This window comes from Rhinopithecus bieti, unplaced genomic scaffold (genome assembly GCF_001698545.2).
Source record: "Rhinopithecus bieti isolate Rb0 unplaced genomic scaffold, ASM169854v2 scaffold_63, whole genome shotgun sequence".
In the NCBI taxonomy this organism is placed as follows: Eukaryota; Metazoa; Chordata; class Mammalia; order Primates; family Cercopithecidae; genus Rhinopithecus; species Rhinopithecus bieti.
Genome location: NW_016802972.1, coordinates 831,234 through 849,018, shown reverse-complemented (window position 1 = coordinate 849,018; position 17,785 = coordinate 831,234). Strand labels below are relative to the sequence as shown.

Here is a 17,785-nt window from a genome sequence, read left to right as displayed (position 1 = left end):
CAGGAAAGCCCAGAAGATACTCACCAGGGTGCAGGGATGGGGCCATTCTGGCCCAGACCTTTATTGGGGAAAATGCTGGGGGTCACTTAGTCTTGCTCTTGCCTTTACCCGGAGGTAGCTGGAAGGGCCGCTCTATTACAGTCAACTTGCTGCTGAGCCTTTCCTCGCTGGCCTTGAGCTGCTCTTCCACCAGCTGCTGGAGCTCCTCCAGCTCTTTGTTCACTTGGGTCTTGATGTAGGCTCGGAGGATGTGGACGTGGCCTGCAGGGGCAGGGAAGAAGGGGCAGGGTGAGGAGAGATGCTGTCTGGCAATGGGGATGGTCCCTAGCTGGGCAAACACAGCCCCCAAATTTCCCCTGGGGGATATACAGGTGGCAATGTTGTTTCCCTTTAGGAGATGTCAGCCAGCCCTTGTATGAAAGGTAGTTGGGTAGGGTAGCTATGCTGGACTTTGCAGATTCAAATTCTGATCCCTACTCAGTAGCTGTGTGACCTTAGGCAGGTTATTTAACCTATCCGTGCCTCAGTTTCCTTGTGTGAAATGTGAATAGTGATATCTAGCACATAGGATTAAGGGAGGATTAAATGAGTTAATTTATATAAAATGCTCAGAGCAGGGCATGCACTGCACACCTATTGCCAAGTATGTGCTGGCTGTTACTGTCATTGGCTTTCTAATGATCATTTCTCTGGAGTCACCTCAGCTGTGCATTTTTTTGTTTGTTTTGAGACAGAGTCTCGCTCTGTGGCCCAGGCTGGAGTGCAGCGGCGAGATCTCGGCTCACTGCAATCTCCACCTCCTAGGTTCATGTAATTCTCCTGCCTCAGCCTCCCGAGTAGCTGGGACTACAGGAGCGCACTCCCACGCCCGACTATTTTTTGTATTTTAGTAGATACGGGGTTTCACAGTGTTGCCCAGGCTGGTCGCAAACTCCTGAGCTCAGGCAATCTGCCCGCCTCAGATTGTGTTGGGATTACAGGCATGAGCCGCCGCGCCGGGCCTACAGCTACGCTTTTATCTGTCATCTTGGACTTCTGCATAAGGGATCAGTTAGAGAAAGGACTCTATGACTAAAAACAAAAAGTCTGAAGTCCTGATGTGATCCAAACCCTTCATTCTACACCCGCTCAGAGGGACAGGGCAGCCTGCCCCCTCCAGATCCTCACTTGGCTCCGGCTCTGGTGGGGCCACTGTCTCTAGTTCCTCTTCCTGCGGGGTAACTGCCTGCTCCTCCACCTCCTTGCTTTCTTCTTTCTCTGCAAACCAGAAGCAGTAAGAGACTGTGGCCCCAGGCCTGGCCCAGCCCAGCCCTGCCCTGGCACTCTCCCTTACCCATCTCACTCTCTGGCCACAGTTTGGGTGGCTGTAGCCCCATGTAAGTCAAAGACAGATCCAGCCGCACCTGAGAAGCAAAGAAGAGGGAGGCTGAAAAGAAGGCACCTGTGCTGAGGGGAGGGGGGGTTGAGGATGGCTCCTCATGGTCCACCACCCCCTACCTGGGGTGTGAAGACGTATTTATAGAGTTTGAAGTGGCGGAAGTAAGTGTTGACCACGTAGTCTTCCAGGGCTAGCAGTTGTTCCTCTTTGAAGAGGTCGATGCTGAAAGGAGGCCGCTGTGGTGGTGACTGGGAATTAGAACCCTGACTACCTCCTGGACCCCTGGCTTTGCCTCCAAAAGCCTAGCAATCTAGGAGCAAGGAGAGCCCACTGGGGTCTTCACAGGAAGATAAGGGTGATGAATGTGAGAGAGACTGGGCTAGACCTTGTCTGGGGATGGGTAAAGGTTCCAGAATGTTCCAGGGGAACTGACCCTGACTCCATGGCAAAAAAGAACGCTGGTGAAGTAGCGGTAGCACTCCTCCACATTGCCCAAGGGGGTTGCTGGTAGGGAAAGCAAGATGCGGCAGTGAGGCCCTCTCTGGTATCCATTCATTCACTTCACTCAACAGCTGTTTATGACCATGAGCTTCAGAGGCAGACAGATCTGGGTTTCAGCCCTGGCTTGTTTCCTTAACTTATGTAACAAATATTGAATACCCACTATATGCCCACTGTATACTGTTTTAGGCACTCAAGACAGACAAGGTCCTGTTCTTACGAAGCTTATATTCTAGGAGAGGTGACACAATAAACCAAGAAATAGCTCATTTCAGCTATTAAACATTCTGAAGCATGAGCTATTAAATATTCTAAAGCAGGTTTTATTGTGCACTATGCATATATTTGCATAAATTATTTCTCAGAACAGTCCTGTAAAACGTGCTGTATCCTTAATTTCTCTTTTTTTTTTTTTTTGAGATGGAGTCACGCTCTGTTGCCCAGACTAGAGTGCAGTGGCGCGATCTTGGCTCACTGCAAGCTCCACCTCCCGGGTTCACGCCATTCTCCTGCCTCAGCCTCCTGAGTAGGTGGGACTACAGGCGCCCGCCTCCACGCCTGGCTAATTTTTTTTTTTTTTTTTTTGTATTTTTAGTAGAGACAGGGTTTCACTGTATTAGGCAGGATGGTCTCAAACTCCTGACCTTGTGATCCACCTGCCTCGGCCTCCCAAAGTGCTGGGATTACAGGCGTGAGCCACCATGCCTGGCCTGTATCCTTAATTTCTAGATAAGGAAGCAGTGGATTGGAAAGGTGATGGCTTATGTGTGATAATGCTATTAATAAAGACATATTCCAGGCAGAAATCCCCTGCTTCTGCTTCCCATGGTCACTTGTGCCAGCCCCAGTTCCTCTTCTCCCTAGGGCTCAAACCTGGTAGCTACCCCCTCTCACCAATACAAGCCTTGTGAAGATCCTGGAGCAGGGCACAAGCCGCTGACGTCTGCTCCAGTGAGAAGCCCTGCTGGCGGCAGAAGATGAGCGCATGGCAGAAGAGGTCCAGGGTGATGGCGTCCCGCAGGCTCTGCTCAGGACACCCTAGCTCCAGCAGCTCAGCCAACACCCTTGGGAGGGAGAGAGGAGTGAGTGACAACTGGAGCCTCCTTTCATCACGCTAAACCCACCACATGCTTTGGAGTCAGCCATTCCTCATGTCTTCCCAACTTGACCCCTCGACCTTTGCCAAGAGCTCTTCCCGCGCCCCCACTCAGTCCCTACTGCCTCATCTCCTCAGCACTGGTAGTCTTCTCCAGCTGGTGCATGGAATGGATGTCCAGGTACTTCCTGTTATAGGAAAAGAAAAAGAGTATTGGTGGCCATTACCTATCATGACAGGGCTGTGACAGCTAATGCGTGGGACTCGGAGTTGGGCCACTGGTGTGAAGCTGTGCCCTTTTGCCAACTTGCTGTTTAACTATGCAAATCGTTAGCTCTCTGGGCCTAAATGAACTCTTATGAGCCTCTCCATTTCTAAAGCCTAGGGTTAGGAAACTTGAATTCTTTTTTCTGCTCTGCCACTACTTTGTATGACCTTGGTCAAATCCCCCCTGTGGCCCTCAGTGTCCCCCTCTGTACAATACTCCATAGCGGCCATGAGACTCCCTTTACATCCTGCCTTTGGCTCTTTTTTTTTCTCACACTGTCTCCTCTTTGGATTGGGGAGGCTGGAAAGCTGGCTTCCAGTCACCTGGAGTAATTGCATCTCTAGGCCTCAGTCTCCTCATCTGTAAAAATGGGGATGCCCTGGCCACAGACAGGACTGTTGGGGAAGCAATAAAGGAAGAACGCAAATATTCAGTGTAACTCTTTCCCAAGTCTCTTCACACTCACCACATGCAGATCTGGGGTCGGGGCAGCGGCGGCTGCGGAAAGAAAGCGAATTGGGGAAGGCAGCTGTAGTGTCCTGGCCGTCGCGAATCTCCAGCGGGCCCGAGAACTCGCTGTAACTTGCCATCTCATCTCAACGACTAAGAAGGAGAGGCGCGGGCGAGGGCGGGCTTCAGGAGGCCCTAGGTGCTCCATCCGAGCACAATAACCACAAGGGTCACACACCCCTGCCTCTCCTCGCCGAGGCAGCGGGGGAGACGTCCCGAACGTTAGTAAGCATAATGACGATTGGTGCCTGCGGGGGAGCCCGTTTATAAATATTCACGAGCGGACCAGACTGTCCCGCCCTCACCGGGAACAAGTTGGCTCCGGGGTCTTCATCCGCTTTCGCCGCCGCCGCCGCTGCCGCCGCCGTCGACTGGGTCCGCACACTCGCTCTCGTCCGCGCGGCCGACCCACGCACTGAGATGCGATCCTTCCCCGCTTCCCGCCGCAGCTCGGAGAGATGTTCAAGCTCCGACTGCACCCTCATTCCCAAAAAGTGGCTGGTCTTGCGGTTGAGCATCTCGCCGCTCTTCCGTGCCGCGGCGCGCCCCGGGCTCCCGCCGCCTCAGTTCCAGGACAGCCAGCGCTCGGTCTGCGGCTACCAAGGCCGGGCCCGCTCGCCTTGCTCCGGCCAATCTGCGCGCCTAGAGGCGTGGCGGTGCGAATCCGTGGGGCGTCTCCCTCCGTCTCAACGGCGACGGTTGCCAAGGGGGCTTGTGAAGGAAGGAAGGCGGGAACCGCAGGCTCACGCCAGTGGGGGCGAAGAGAACGCGCAGATACGTAAGAAGTTGCGAGTGCCCACCTGGGCACCCTCTCTTCCAAGTTGCTAATACGAGGGCCGGCGCTGTCCTCCAGGCGGGGAAGTCGGAGCGCGGTGTCAGTTACTATGGGAACTGCCTCTTGGCCAATCACTGAGAGAAAGAGAAGGTGTTTGGGAAGAAGCCAGAGGACCCGAGAGGCGGGACCAAGCGTAACCAATGGAAGCAGAAGATAAAGAAGTTTCCTCACATCCGGGGCTGCCTCTGGCGCCTGCGCCCCGCGCCCCGTTGGGGGGGCTAGTGACGTCCAGTGACGTCCGGTGAAATCCAAGATGGCGGCGCTAGGCTGACCGTGTTGCTGGTGAGGGCTCTGGCGCCGGCGGGAACGGGATCCAGCAGGTGTGTGCGGGGTGGAGGGTGTCTGGGGCTGTGGAACACCAGCCGTTCCCACATCTCTGCTCTCTGTCTTCTGCAGGTGACGGAAGTACCGCCTCCTCCCGTCTGACGCCCCTCAGGGGACCCTGCGCCGCTCCAGCCGCCGCGGCCATGTCTGGGCTAGGCAACAAACGCGCCGCCGGCGACGGGGGCTCAGGGCCCCCGGAGAAGAAGCTGAGTCGTGAGGAGAAGACCACTACCACTCTTATCGAGCCCATTCGTCTTGGAGGCATCTCTTCCACGGTTCTTGGGCTCTTGCCTTAACCCTCAGAACTTCCCAGAGCCCTCCCTCTGTTCTCTGGCCAAACTGTCCAGAATCTTACACCCACTTCCCTAAGTTTAGCAAGGTCCGCGTTACAGGATGCTCTGTTGAAAGAAGCCGAGAACACGACGCCTGTCTTCCCTTTACAGATAGGAAAACAGGTTCCCAGGGGGCGTGTGACTTGTCAAAGACTAAGGAGTTAGAAGGGGACAGGCAGAAACAACGTGAGCCTCCTCACAACAAGACACTGTCGCTGTGGGTTGTCTGAGCCTCCTTAGATTCTGTTAGCGGTTAGTGTGGGAATACCCTCATCTCCCATGCTTTCCAGATGCTCTGCTACTCTCTGTCTTTCTGTGTGATTGGTTTCTGGGCACTGCTTGATATTCTCGTCGGCCCCTTTGTTTCCTTTGGTAGGAGGAGATGGACCTGAAGGTATTACAGTTCAAGAACAAAAAACTGGCAGAGCGGCTGGAACAACGGCAGGCTTGTGAAGATGAACTCCGAGAACGAATTGAGAAGTTGGAGAAGCGGCAGGCCACAGATGATGCCACACTCCTCATCGTCAATCGCTACTGGGCCCAGGTGGATGCCTTCTGCTTTCCAAGACCAGGCCTTGATTCAGCTGCCAATCCCCAGATTCCCCTGCTGGAAAAGGAGTATAATGTTGGAAAGCACTAAGGGATTCGTAATATTTTTGATGTTTTCTCCTTCCAGCTGGATGAAACTGTGGAAAACCTTCTCCGATGCCATGAGAGCCAGGGGGAGGTGTCTTCAGCACCTGAAGCACCTGGGACCCAGGAGGGGCCCACATGTGATGGGACTCCTCTCCCAGAGCCGGGGACATCAGAGCTGAGAGGTAAGACCAGAGTTCTGGGATCTAGGGAGCTTAAGTTTTGGGAAAAGTCCTGGGGAGGAGGGGACTTTGGTGTTGGGCCTCTGAATTGCCTGCCTTACTACTCCCCACGAAATGGATTTCATATTTGGGTAGTAAAGTGCAGTGCACAAAAATACAGGCTTTCGACTCTGACTAACTTGGTTTATAGAGCAATTCATGTTTTGACACCCATTTGTTTCAAAACAGTATTACGGTTGAATGTTAACTACGTGTTTGACGCTTTCTAGAAATGGGTACTTGCTCATTGCATTTGCTATGAGGGAGGAAATTACAGACATAGTAAGCAGAAAGTACTGGGGCTCCTGAAAGGGAATAATTGTGTGTGCACACGTGTGTGTGTGTGTGTGAGATTCTAATTTTTATTGGGAAAGTACAGGAGGCATCCCTGAGGATGTGATACACAACTCTGTAGCTTTAAGGAAATTACTTTACCTCCCTGAACCTCATTTGTCTCACTTTCAGGATGGAGATAATAGTGCACTATAGGTTGTGTTAAGTGAACCATGAATATTGAAGGGTTCAGTCTGGAACTTAGTACAGAGTGGTGGTAACTGCTGCTGTTATCCTCATGAGGGTCTGTCCATTCCTTCCAGAGCCCTTGCCATTGCAGCTGCGGCCCCCTCTCAGTGAGCCAGCCTTGGCTTTTGTGGTGGCACTGGGTGCCAGCAGCAGTGAGGAGGTGGAGTTGGAGCTGCAAGGCCGAATGGAGTTCTCTAAGGCAGCTGTGTCTCATGTGGTAGAGGCCTCAGACCGCCTACAGCGCCGGGTGGAGGAACTCTGTCAGCGAGTGTATAGCCGAGGTGGGTTCTTTGTGCCCATACCCAAGAGGTGTCCATCCCTACCTGCATCTTGATGGCACCCATTCCCGATTCCCCTAATGCCCAAGTCCAAGGGCGGCCAGAATTCCCCAAGGAATAAATCAGCCATGTTCTTGGGAGGGGTAGGTTAGGCTGTAGATGGGGGTTCCAACTTTGATTCCTGGACTGAATGCTAGAGAGATGGGTTGGAGGAGTTGTTGATGCTGGTAGAGCCTCCTGTCCAGAGGGCCCTCTGGAGCACTTTGTGTGGGTTGCAGATCCACAAGGCATAGCTTCAAGGGCTCAGGCCTTGTAGGTTGACAGGCTTCTCCCACCTTAGTTCTCACCTGGACATGCTGGGAAAGTGGCTCTCCTCTCTGAGCTGGTTTCCTCCCCTGTGCAGTGGGGATAAAGACTCCTGGCTTTGTCATGAGAAACTGGCAAGACAGCTGGGGGATCACACTGGGCACATAGCAGACTCCAGAATGAGTTAGTTCTTTGCCTCATTGCCCTGAGCTGAACTCTTAACCTGGGCCCTGCCTTCCCAGGGGACAGTGAGCCCCTCAGTGAGGTGGCTCGGGCACGCACCCGAGAGCTGGGCCGTGAGAACCGGCGACTGCAGGACTTGGCCACCCAGCTGCAGGAGAAACACCACCGCATCTCATTGGAGGTGAGGAGCCGGGGGCTTTAGGAGTGGGATTAGAATCAGGCAGGATTTGGGTTAGATGGGCACTCAGGGACCTCAGGAACCAAGTCCCCCATCCAAGCATCTGCTCCCTCGTTCCCAGTACTCCGAGCTCCAGGATAAGGTGACGTCGGCAGAGACCAAGGTGTTGGAGATGGAGACAACAGTGGAGGACTTGCAGTGGGACATTGAGAAGCTGCGGAAGCGAGAGCAAAAGCTCAATAAGCACCTGGCAGAGGCCTTAGAGCAGGTGGGGCAGGGGTGCTGGGGCAGGTGAGGCAAGGCTGGGCCCTTGGGCCCTAGCTCCTCCCCTCCACTTCCATTGCCTATCTGTTTTCTCTCCACAGCTGAACTCTGGTTACTATGTGTCTGGGAGCTCCTCAGGCTTCCAGGGGGGCCAGATCACACTCAGCATGCAGAAGGTGAGCGGCGTCTTTCTCCCACCCCTTCTCATGACCTCTTCTGTGTTGCAGTCTTGAAATTCCCCTCAAGACGAAGGACAAACGTCCATCTCCAAGGCCCTTCTTGGTCACTCCTGCTGCTCTTTCTTTCATGCGTTCATATACTTTTTGAGTAAATTTTTGAACACTTAGTGCTAGGCACTAGGCATATTGGGGAGAACAAAATAGAGGTCAAAACTTTCATGGACCAGACAAGAAATAAATAAAAGAATGTATCTTTAGGTTCTACTTGTGGTAACAAACAAGAAATCAGTAAAATAGCCTATCAGTGTGTTATGAGTACCACAAAGATAAAGTACAGAAGAGAGAGAGAGGAGTGAGTTGGAGTCAGTGGCATCTGGTGGTCACTGTGCCCTTTTTCCCTTTACTGGCACTTCAGGCCTTCCTGGAATGCTTCCATGATTCCCCATCAGTTAAGAGCCTTAGTTCCCAACACCAACCATGCAGTATTGAATTTTCTCCCATTTATCTGGGAGCCCTTAGGAAAGTACTTGGTTTGGGGCGTCAGAATCGGTCATTGCCCTGCACGGAGTGCTTGGGCTGGAGTGTTTGCTGGGGATGTAAGGGAAGCCTGCTGCCACACCTGGCCCTGCCTCCCATGGCCCCGCCTCCCACTCCTTAGTTTGAGATGCTGAATGCAGAGTTGGAGGAAAACCAGGAATTGGCCAACAGCCGCATGGCAGAGCTGGAGAAACTGCAGGCTGAACTTCAGGGGGCTGTGCGGACCAATGAGCGCCTCAAGGTGGGCTGCCGTAGGGGCTGAGAAGGCCTGTGCCTGTAAGGGAGGGACTGAGCCCTGAATCCTCTTGCTGATCCCATTTGGGCATCCCTGCCCCAGGTAGCGTTGCGGAGCCTTCCTGAGGAGGTAGTGCGGGAGACAGGGGAGTACCGCATGCTGCAGGCCCAGTTCTCACTGCTCTACAATGAGTCTCTGCAAGTGAAGACCCAGCTGGACGAGGCTCGGGGCCTGCTGCTGGCCACCAAAAACTCCCACCTGCGACACATAGAGCACATGGAGGTATGGCTCTGGAACAGGCGTGGGGACTGGGCTAAGGGCCAGACCCTTAGTGTTGAGGTGTTGGTGGCTTCAGAGGCCCTGTATGCCAGCCAGGGGTCCCTGAGGAATAGATTCTTCCTAAGATCCTGAATCCTAAGGTGGGACCGAGGGACTCTGTGGGTCCTTAACACGTCAATCCACAGAGCGACGAGCTGGGGCTGCAGAAGAAGCTGCGCACAGAGGTCATTCAGCTGGAGGACACGCTGGCCCAGGTACGCAAGGAGTACGAGATGCTGCGCATCGAGTTTGAGCAGAATCTGGCGGCCAACGAGCAGGCGGGTATGTGGTGAGGATAGGGTGGAGGTGGGGCCTTATCTGGGAGTGCTGGGCCCTGGTGTGGGGCCGCTGCTTATCCAGATGCAAGAGGCTAAGGCCTTTTTTTTCACAGAGCCTCGGCTTCCTATGCAAAACAGGGCCTGCACTGCTTGGCTCCCAGGCACAGTGAGGGTCACACCAGCTGGGATGGCTGATGGAGCAGGCACATGCAGAGTTTGAGCTGTCAGCCCTGTCCACAGTCTTCTGGTCTGATGATGTCTCTCTCTCATCTTATAAAGATTTATCAGATGCCACCTATGAGGCTCTGTTCTAGGGTTTGGGGTTATGCCAGTGAACAAAACAGAATTCCTGCCATGTAGAGCAACATTCTGATAGAAGACAGACTAGAGAAAGACGAACTAGTAGAAGAAAAGTAGAAAATATATTAGCTCCTGACAAATACCCTAAGGAAAGTAAAGCAGAAAAGGATGATAGGAAGTATCAGGAGAAACGGTGTTGCAATTTTGGATAGGTGGCCACGGAAATGCAACTGGGAAGGTGATGTTTAAGAATCTAGAAAAAGTTGACTAACTTTTGTGAATGTTACAGTTACCTTCTCTATTAAAGGGAATTGGATGTATAAAAAAAAAAAAAGAAAAAGAAAAAACATAGGCCAGGCATGGTGATTCATGTCTGTAATCCTAGCACTTTGTAGGCCAAGGTGGGAGGATCACTTGAGGCCAGGAATTTGAGACCACCCTGGGCAACAAAGTGAGACACTGTTTCTATTTAAAAAAAAAAAAAAAAAAAAACATATTCTGCATTAGCAAAAGTCATATGAATAGGCAGTGTCAAGTTACTTTTGGGTGAGTTTCCTTGAAGTCAGCATTATTTACTTTGATGAGTTCATGCTCAGTTGAGGCCGCAGTGTTCCCCTCCTGCACAGTGGGAGTGATAGCATAGCCTCTTCCCCCACTGAGGGGTTGGAACCCTAACCCAGGAACTGGTTCTGACACCCTTAATTCCTGATGCTCCTCCAGGGCCCATCAACCGTGAGATGCGCCACCTGATTAGTAGTCTTCAAAACCACAACCACCAGCTAAAAGGGGATGCCCAGCGATACAAGCGGAAGCTTCGAGAAGTACAAGCTGAGATTGGCAAGGTGAGAAGGGGCCTGCCTGGGAAAAGCTTTGGCTAGACTCCAGTGAACAACATCTGACTTCATCCCTCTTCCTCTCTGCCTTTGCAGCTCCGGGCCCAGGCCAGTGGCTCTACCCACTCCACCCCCAACCTGGGCCACCCAGAGGACTCTGGCCTCAGTGCCCCAGCCCCAGGGAAAGAGGAGGGTGGGCCAGGCCCTGTCAGTACCCCCGACAACAGAAAGGAAATGGCTCCAGTGCCTGGCACCACCACTACTACCACTTCAGTGAAGAAGGAGGAGCTGGTCCCCTCTGAAGAGGATGTCCAGGGCTTAACCCCTGGGGCCCAGGGCCCTTCCTCCCGGGGCCGAGAACCCGAGGCCAGGCCCAAGCGGGAGCTTCGGGAACGAGAAGGTCCTGGCTTGGGTCCTCCACCTGTAGCCTCCGCTCTCTCGAGGGCCGATCGGGAGAAGGCCAAGGTGGAAGAAGCCAAGCGGAAGGAATCAGAACTCCTCAAGGGTCTCCGAGCAGAGCTCAAGTGAGGCTGTGTTCCTATCTCCTTCCTGACCCTGCCAGGTGGCCTCCAGTCCCACTCACCAAGACTTCCTCCTGTACCTCCTTGCCAGGAAGGCCCAAGAGAGCCAGAAGGAGATGAAACTGCTGCTGGATATGTATAAGTCAGCGCCCAAGGAGCAGCGGGATAAGGTGCAGCTCATGGCAGCAGAACGCAAGGCCAAGGCCGAGGTGAGGGCAGCTGGGGCTTGTGGGACATGCAGAAAGGCAGAACAGAGTCCTAGGTCAGCAGGAAGCAGTATCAAGAGAGTTCCTTTTTCCCTGTGCTGTAGGTTGATGAGCTGCGGAGCCGCATCCGGGAATTGGAGGAGAGGGATCGAAGGGAGAGCAAGAAGATCGCGGATGAGGATGCCCTGCGGCGCATTCGGCAGGCAGAGGAGCAGATAGAACACCTGCAGCGCAAGCTGGGTGCCACCAAGCAGGTGCGGCCCCTGTGGTGCCCTCGCCTCTGATTGCAGAGAGATCCCTTCAAACCCTGTTGGGTGCCTGTAGTGCCTGCAGCACCTTGATGATCTGGGTTCCCTCTGTGGTTCTTTGCTTTGCTGCGTTTTCCCATGGTTCCCACACAGCCATCCTGTCCATTTCCCATGTTCCATCTTGTCTCCTCCCACTTGCTGCAGGAGGAGGAGGCTCTGCTCTCAGAGATGGATGTGACAGGTCAGGCTTTTGAGGACATGCAGGAACAGAATGGGCGGCTGCTACAGCAGTTGCGGGAAAAGGACGATGCCAACTTTAAGCTGATGTCAGAGCGGATCAAGGCTAATCAGATTCACAAGCTGCTGCGGGAGGAGAAGGATGAGTTGGGCGAGCAGGTCCTTGGCCTCAAGTCCCAGGTATGGCCGCCCCCAGCATGTAGGGTGGAGCTGGAGAGGTGGGGGTCATGCCCCTGAGTCCTCCTCTGGTCCTTAGGTGGATGCCCAGCTGCTGACTGTGCAGAAGCTGGAGGAGAAGGAGCGGGCCTTGCAGGGCAGCCTTGGGGGTGTGGAGAAGGAGCTGACGCTGCGCAGCCAAGCCCTGGAGCTCAACAAGCGGAAGGTGAGGCTGGGCCAGGGGGATACACAAGTTGGGCTGCTGGCTCACCTCCTCACCTTCCGGTTCTGCTCAGAGCACCTGACACGATAGCCTGAGATGAAGCCAGGCTGTCACAGAACAGCTCACACATACTGAACATTTACATGCGCCAGGCCACATGCTGAGTGCTTGACATGTTTGGTCACATTTCAGTCTCATTAATCCTATCAAGATGATGTTTATGGGTGTGGTGGCTCACGCCTGTAATCCCAACACTTTGGGAAACAGAGGCGGGAGGTTTGATTGAGGCCAGGAGTTGGAGACCAGCCTGGGCAACATAGTGAGACCCCCATCTCTACAAAAAAATTTTAAAATTAGCTGGGTGTGGTGGTATGTGTGTGTAGTTCCCCCTTCTCAAGTGACAGGCCGACAGGTGAGAGGATCACTTGAACCCAGGAGGTTGAGGCTGCAGTGAGCTATGATCACACCACTGCACTGCAGTCTGGGTGACAAGGATGAGACTCTGTCCCTAGGAAAAAAAAGGTGGAATTTTTTTATTTTTTATTTTTATGTTTGAAACGGAGCCTTGTTCTGTCGCCCAGGCTGGAGTGCAGTGTTGCGATCTCGGCTCACTGCAACCTCCACCTCCCAGGTTCAAGCAATTCTCCCACCTCAGCCTCCCAAGTGGCTGAGATTACAGGTGCGCACCACCATGCCTGGCTAATTTTTGTATTTTTTTTAGTAGAGACGGGGTTTCACCATGTTGACCAGGCTGGTCTCAAACTCCTGACCTTGTGATCCGCCCAGCTTGGCCTCCCAAAGTGCTGGGGTTACAGCATGAGCCCCCATGCCTGGCCGAATTTTGTTTTTAACCTCATTTTATAAATAAGGAAACTGAGGCTCAGGGAGGTGGACTGATATGCTCAAGAGGGAGTGGCCCTGGTATGTGGGTCCAAGCCTCCTTGACTCCAGGCTCTACCTTCTAACCACTCACTGGTGAACTGTAAGCTGGGGATGATGTTCTCTGTCACATAGTTGTATTAAATATAAGAAACGTCTAGCTTTGGCTAAAGGCTTAAGATTAACATTGATTTCCATTTCCTCTGAAGCTGTTTTCTTCTCCAGTTAGTTCATTCATTTAAGCAGTATGTTTGTGGGTTTTTTTTTTTTTTTGGTTTGTTTTTTTAGATGGAGTCTAGCTCTGTTGCCCAGGCTGGAGTACAGTGGCTCAGTCTCAGCTCACTGCAACCTCTGCCTCCCAGGTTCAAGCGATTCTTCTGCCTTAGTGTCCCGAGTAGCTGGGACTACAGGCATCTACTACCACACCCAGCTAATTTTTGTATTTTTAGTAGAGACAGGGTTTCACTGTGTTGGCCAGGCTGGTCTCAAACTCCTGACCCCATGATTTGCCCGCCTCGGCCTCCCAAAGTGTTGGGATTACAAGCGTGAGCCTCCGCGCCCGGCCCATTTAAGCAGTGTATTTTATACCCCTGCTATGTACTAGGCCTTGTGCTGATTGCTTTGGAGACAGTGGGAACTAGAAGATCCCTGCCTTCCAGTCAAAGCTGTAACTTCAGGTCTTGGCAGGCAGAGCAGGCCAGTAATCCCCCAAATAAAATAGTGCAGGTCACAGTATGCCTTGTGCAGGAATCTGAGGTGCTGTCAAAGAAAAAAGGGGAGCCTCTCAGGAGGTGACTCTTGAGCTGAGGCCCAGGGGAGCTGTGCGTGTGTTGGGGAAGTTGAGGGGAGCAGAGAGGAGAGCCTTGTGAAGCCTCAAAAACCAGACAGCATCACACAGGGGAGGAACTTGAGAGGGAGAACGGGAGGGAAGGGCTCAGGGATCAGGAGGCAGGAGCAGCTCCAGGGCAGGTGTCACTGGGGCACTGGACACAAGTATTGGTGGGCCATGGCTCCACATGCCTCAGTCACCAGGCTCATACCAGTGCCTCCTTCCTGTTCCACCCCACTCAGGCTGTAGAAGCTGCCCAGCTGGCCGAGGACCTGAAGGTGCAGCTGGAGCACGTGCAGACTCGGCTGCGGGAGATCCAGCCCTGCCTGGCAGAGAGCCGGGCTGCTCGTGAGAAAGAGAGTTTCAACCTCAAGAGGGCTCAGGTGCGTGCAGGGGTGAGGGGCCAGGCTAGGGTGGTCCACGGTCATGGACCTATCATGGGGGCAGACGGCTCAAGGGTGAGGACCCTTGCCCTTAGCCAGGCCTCTCCTGCCCCAGGAGGACATCTCACGGCTGCGGCGCAAGCTGGAAAAGCAGAGGAAGGTGGAGGTCTACGCGGATGCTGACGAAATCCTCCAGGAGGAGATCAAGGAGTATAAGGTGGGGCTGTGGGCCAAGTTGTGCCCTGTCCACCTGGGAATTGTAGATACAGGATTGCTGAGACTGTAGTAGAGTGTCTGGGGACCCTGGAAGTAATGTAGGGCAGCAGAAAGGGGGCAGCACAGTGGTTGCAGAGTCAAATGCTGACCGAGTTGGCTGTACATGCACGTGAGCCAGGCACGGTGCTTGGCTGGGTATGGGTTGGGAGGCTAGGAACTGGCCCTGGTCTCTGACCTCTTGAAACTGACAGGGGAGGAGGCAGCCAAGTAATTCTCTCATCCTAGATGTGTAATGTGATGGCAGAGGCCAGAGGGGCTGAGGGCACTCAAGGGAGGCCCTTCCCCTGGCCCTGGGGTCAGCAGGCTTTCTGGAGTGTCACCACAGCAGACCTGAAGAATAGGCCAGAAGTGGCTGTGAGGAATGAGGGTGAGGGGCTGTAGGCAAAGGGAACAGCAGATGTGGAGGCCTGAGCAAGGGGTTGCTGGGGCATGGCACCGGAGGTTGTAATCGGAGGAGCCAGTGTGGAGAGGTTGGGTGGTGTCACCTTCTGAAGGGTGTGGTACGCCAGGTTGAGACCTCAAAGGGTTTTAAACAGGAGAGTGATGTAGTTGGATTCGTTGTTGGATTTGAGCTGGAAGAGGTAGACTGGAGGCAGGGAAATTGCTTGGACTCGGGGATGGATTGAATGCATGGAGTGAGGGGAAGGGAACACTTGGAGGACTCCTGGGTTCCTGGTTTGAGAAACTAGGTGAATGGCCAGTACCATTTAGGGGCTTAGGAGACCTGCAGGGGAGCAGGGTCTATGGGATGGTGTCAAAGGATGCTGAGAAGGCGCATGTGGGACCCCTTGGGAGGCTGGGAAGGTGCTCAAGGCAGAAGGGCTGGGCTGGAGAATGGGCTTGGGGAATGTCAGTAGAGGCAGAGGTGGAAGCCACGTATGACTTGGTCACCCCTTAGAAGCAGTTGAAACTTGAAGGGCAGAGGCAGCTGGAGGCAGCCATGGAGTAAAGGCAGGCTTGGGAGCCTGTTCAGTGCTGGAGCGTAGGGTCCTGGGAGACAGGAGTGATGGCTGGGAGGCTGCTGAGGCAGCAGGCTGGGCTGGGATTTTAACAGGCCAGAGGAGGACTGTTGGGATATGCTGAGTTGAGTCAATCCATGTCTGGAGTTGGAGGTGAGACCCTCCTGGTAGCAGAAGAGAGGTCTCAGGCTGAGAAGGGACCCACAGCAGGGTCTCTGGCCAGTGCCGAGGCTGGGCCCAGTTGAGGGTAGAGAGAACAGATTTCTAGTTGCATTGCCATTCTAGCTGTGACTTAGCAAGTGCAGGTGAAGAGGTAGACAAGATTGGGATTTCACCAGAGAAGGCCAGTGGGGTAGGAGATGAAGCCCCAAGGCAGAGTCCAGGCTGGGCCTGTGGGTCCTTATCCTTTTGAGGGGACACATGATGGGCATCACTGCCCAGTGATGAATCCAGACTCTGCTGATTTCTAGTGTTGAGACCTTGGCCTCTGCGCCTCAGTTTGCTCATTCATAGAGTGCTCGTCCCTACCTCCAGGGTTATGGGAGGATGAGGTGCAGTCTCCTGTGTGGTGGGCTTGGCCTGGACTCCTGCTGTCAGCTTGGGGTTTGGGCACTGTCAGAGTTGTTCCCAAGCTGATGCCTTTGCCTGGCCCAGGCGCGGTTGACCTGCCCCTGCTGTAATACCCGCAAGAAGGATGCAGTCCTTACCAAGTGCTTCCACGTTTTCTGCTTCGAGTGCGTGCGGGGCCGCTATGAGGCCCGCCAGAGGAAGTGCCCCAAGTGCAACGCGGCCTTTGGTGCCCACGACTTCCATCGTATCTACATCAGCTGAACCTGAAACTCGGGACTCTGGAACACCATGGACCCTGGGGGCTGTGCCCCTAGCCCCTCCCTACCCCAGGTCTAGTGGCCCCACCCTCCATTCCGGACCCCATGGGCCCAGCCCCTGCCCACCTAGTTGGTTTGGGGACCCTGGTGCGTGCTAGTGGGCATGGGATCAGCCAAGCTTCATTCCATCTTTCCTAAAGATCAGAGCTGTAGCCTAGGGGGCACTGCCCTACAGAAAAGGTCTGCCTGAGAGGCCTGAGGAGCCCAGAGCACTCAACTGAGCTTCCCGGAAACTGGCCCTAACCTGTCTGTCTCCATGGATGCATCCTAGCCCTAAGGAAAATTCCCCAGGCTGTGATCTCCTACCCTAGAGAAGGCTCACTCCCTGCCTACTGGCTCACAAATGAGGGCCTATGGGCCATGTCCTTGTTCCTTGAGACTGGGCTGCAAGCCCCAAGAAGACTTTCCTTCACCCACCATCCTCCTCACCTCAGCAGGGCTTCTGTCCTGTGGAGTTCCCTGGACACCTTGGGCTGGCTCTTGTGCCAAGGGCTGAAGGAGGTACCCTCTTGGCAGACAGGGACATCACTCGCTTCCTTTGGGAAGCTCTAAGGTTGCTGCAGTCACCTTCCTCATCTTGCAGGTGCTGAACCAACATCATCAGTTTCTATTCTAATTGGGCCCCTTCCCAATCTTCATTTCTCTCCCAAGTCCATTTACTCCCACCTCATGCATCCCAAGGCTCTTCTGGGTCCCTGGACCTAACCCTGCTTTCATCCTGGTGGCCTTAACGACAGTGGAGGTGGAACTTCCCAGGAGGGGAAGGGACAGACCAGCCCCAGCTGCTGGGCCAACTTCCAATCATTCCAGCTAGAAGAGCTTCCCCCAACACCCTGTAACTGAGCCTGTGTCCTGTCTGCCTGCCCAGGCATGCTCCATGGGCTGTGAGGGCAGGGCCTGAAGAGGCCAGAGGGTTGAAGCTGCAGGGGTCCGTTTGGACCCACAGCCTCTGCTCTAGAGATGCTTGTATAGGCTAATTGTGATGAATAAACGTTCAACCCTCGGCCTGCAGCCAAAGTAGCCAGGCCTTGCACCCCAAATGTAGTCCCCCAATTTTAGCTGCAACAGCTGAGCAGCAGTTTGCTGGTTTGGTGTGAGCCTGGGAGGGGGTCTGTGCCAATATGAGACCCCGCTTCTGCCCATCTCAGCAGCGAGGCTGTGCTCAGACTTAATGGCAGGCAGGGGTCCCGGACTGGGCCCGAAGGGGAGAGCGTGGTGGTGGCCGCGGAGCCACCTGTCCTGCTCTCACGGACCCCGGGCTGACGATCCCCCCGGCTGTCATCGGCCTGGGGATGCCGGGACGCCTCGGGCTGCATCCTGGGAAGTGTAGTTCCTGGTTCGCACATGAGGAGGAGGTTCTTGGAGGGAGAGCTGGTTTCCCGGTTGCGCTGGCCAAAGGCCGGCCTGAACTGGATCCTGCGGGCTACTTCTCAGCGGCCTCACCCTGACACCACTCGCACAGATCGGGACAC

General features: G+C 54.2%; 2 protein-coding genes across 4 annotated transcripts; one reads left to right on the top strand and one right to left on the bottom strand.

Moving 5' to 3' along the window:
- Positions 1–29: 29 nt before the first annotated feature.
- CFAP119 (cilia and flagella associated protein 119) lies at positions 30–4,766 on the bottom strand. The gene is made up of 9 exons (XM_017874356.1): positions 4,059–4,766; positions 3,710–3,741; positions 3,098–3,163; positions 2,774–2,943; positions 1,812–1,882; positions 1,498–1,614; positions 1,334–1,403; positions 1,168–1,257; positions 30–261 (listed from the first exon to the last, which is right to left on the bottom strand). Exons 1-9 carry the CDS (start codon positions 4,269–4,271, stop codon positions 83–85), a joined length of 1,008 nt encoding a protein of 335 aa, XP_017729845.1. The 5' UTR covers positions 4,272–4,766; the 3' UTR covers positions 30–82.
- A 13-nt stretch (positions 4,767–4,779) lies between these two features.
- RNF40 (ring finger protein 40) lies at positions 4,780–17,353 on the top strand. 3 transcript variants are annotated; one of them, XM_017873790.1, is made up of 20 exons: positions 4,780–4,870; positions 4,985–5,187; positions 5,621–5,788; positions 5,921–6,062; positions 6,695–6,901; positions 7,447–7,568; positions 7,687–7,833; positions 7,931–8,005; positions 8,667–8,786; positions 8,883–9,062; positions 9,245–9,380; positions 10,397–10,518; positions 10,606–11,033; positions 11,122–11,239; positions 11,341–11,490; positions 11,689–11,901; positions 11,978–12,103; positions 14,051–14,191; positions 14,307–14,408; positions 16,081–17,353. In XM_017873790.1, the coding sequence occupies exons 2-20, from the start codon at positions 5,056–5,058 to the stop codon at positions 16,255–16,257; spliced, it is 3,006 nt and encodes a 1,001-aa protein (XP_017729279.1). In that variant the 5' UTR covers positions 4,780–4,870; positions 4,985–5,055; the 3' UTR covers positions 16,258–17,353. The 3 variants fall into 3 exon arrangements, with proteins under 3 accessions (XP_017729279.1, XP_017729326.1, XP_017729398.1); XM_017873837.1 differs by having other exon boundaries at positions 4,807–4,908; XM_017873909.1 differs by lacking the exon at positions 4,780–4,870 and having other exon boundaries at positions 5,090–5,496.
- The last annotated feature ends 432 nt before the right edge of the window (positions 17,354–17,785 follow it).

Coding starts and splice junctions, on each gene's coding strand:
- CFAP119 (XM_017874356.1), bottom strand. CDS start 4,271: ATGCTCAACCGCAAGACCAGCCACTTTTTGGGAATGAGGGTGCAGTCG. Junction 1,883..2,773: donor TCTTCACAAGGCTTGTATTG/GTGAGAGGGGGT, acceptor TTTCCCTACCAG/CAACCCCCTTGGGCAATGTG. Junction 262..1,167: donor CCCACCAGAGCCGGAGCCAA/GTGAGGATCTGG, acceptor CTGCCCCTGCAG/GCCACGTCCACATCCTCCGA.
- RNF40 (XM_017873790.1), top strand. CDS start 5,056: ATGTCTGGGCTAGGCAACAAACGCGCCGCCGGCGACGGGGGCTCAGGG. Junction 7,834..7,930: donor TGGCAGAGGCCTTAGAGCAG/GTGGGGCAGGGG, acceptor TTCTCTCCACAG/CTGAACTCTGGTTACTATGT. Junction 11,240..11,340: donor AACGCAAGGCCAAGGCCGAG/GTGAGGGCAGCT, acceptor CCTGTGCTGTAG/GTTGATGAGCTGCGGAGCCG.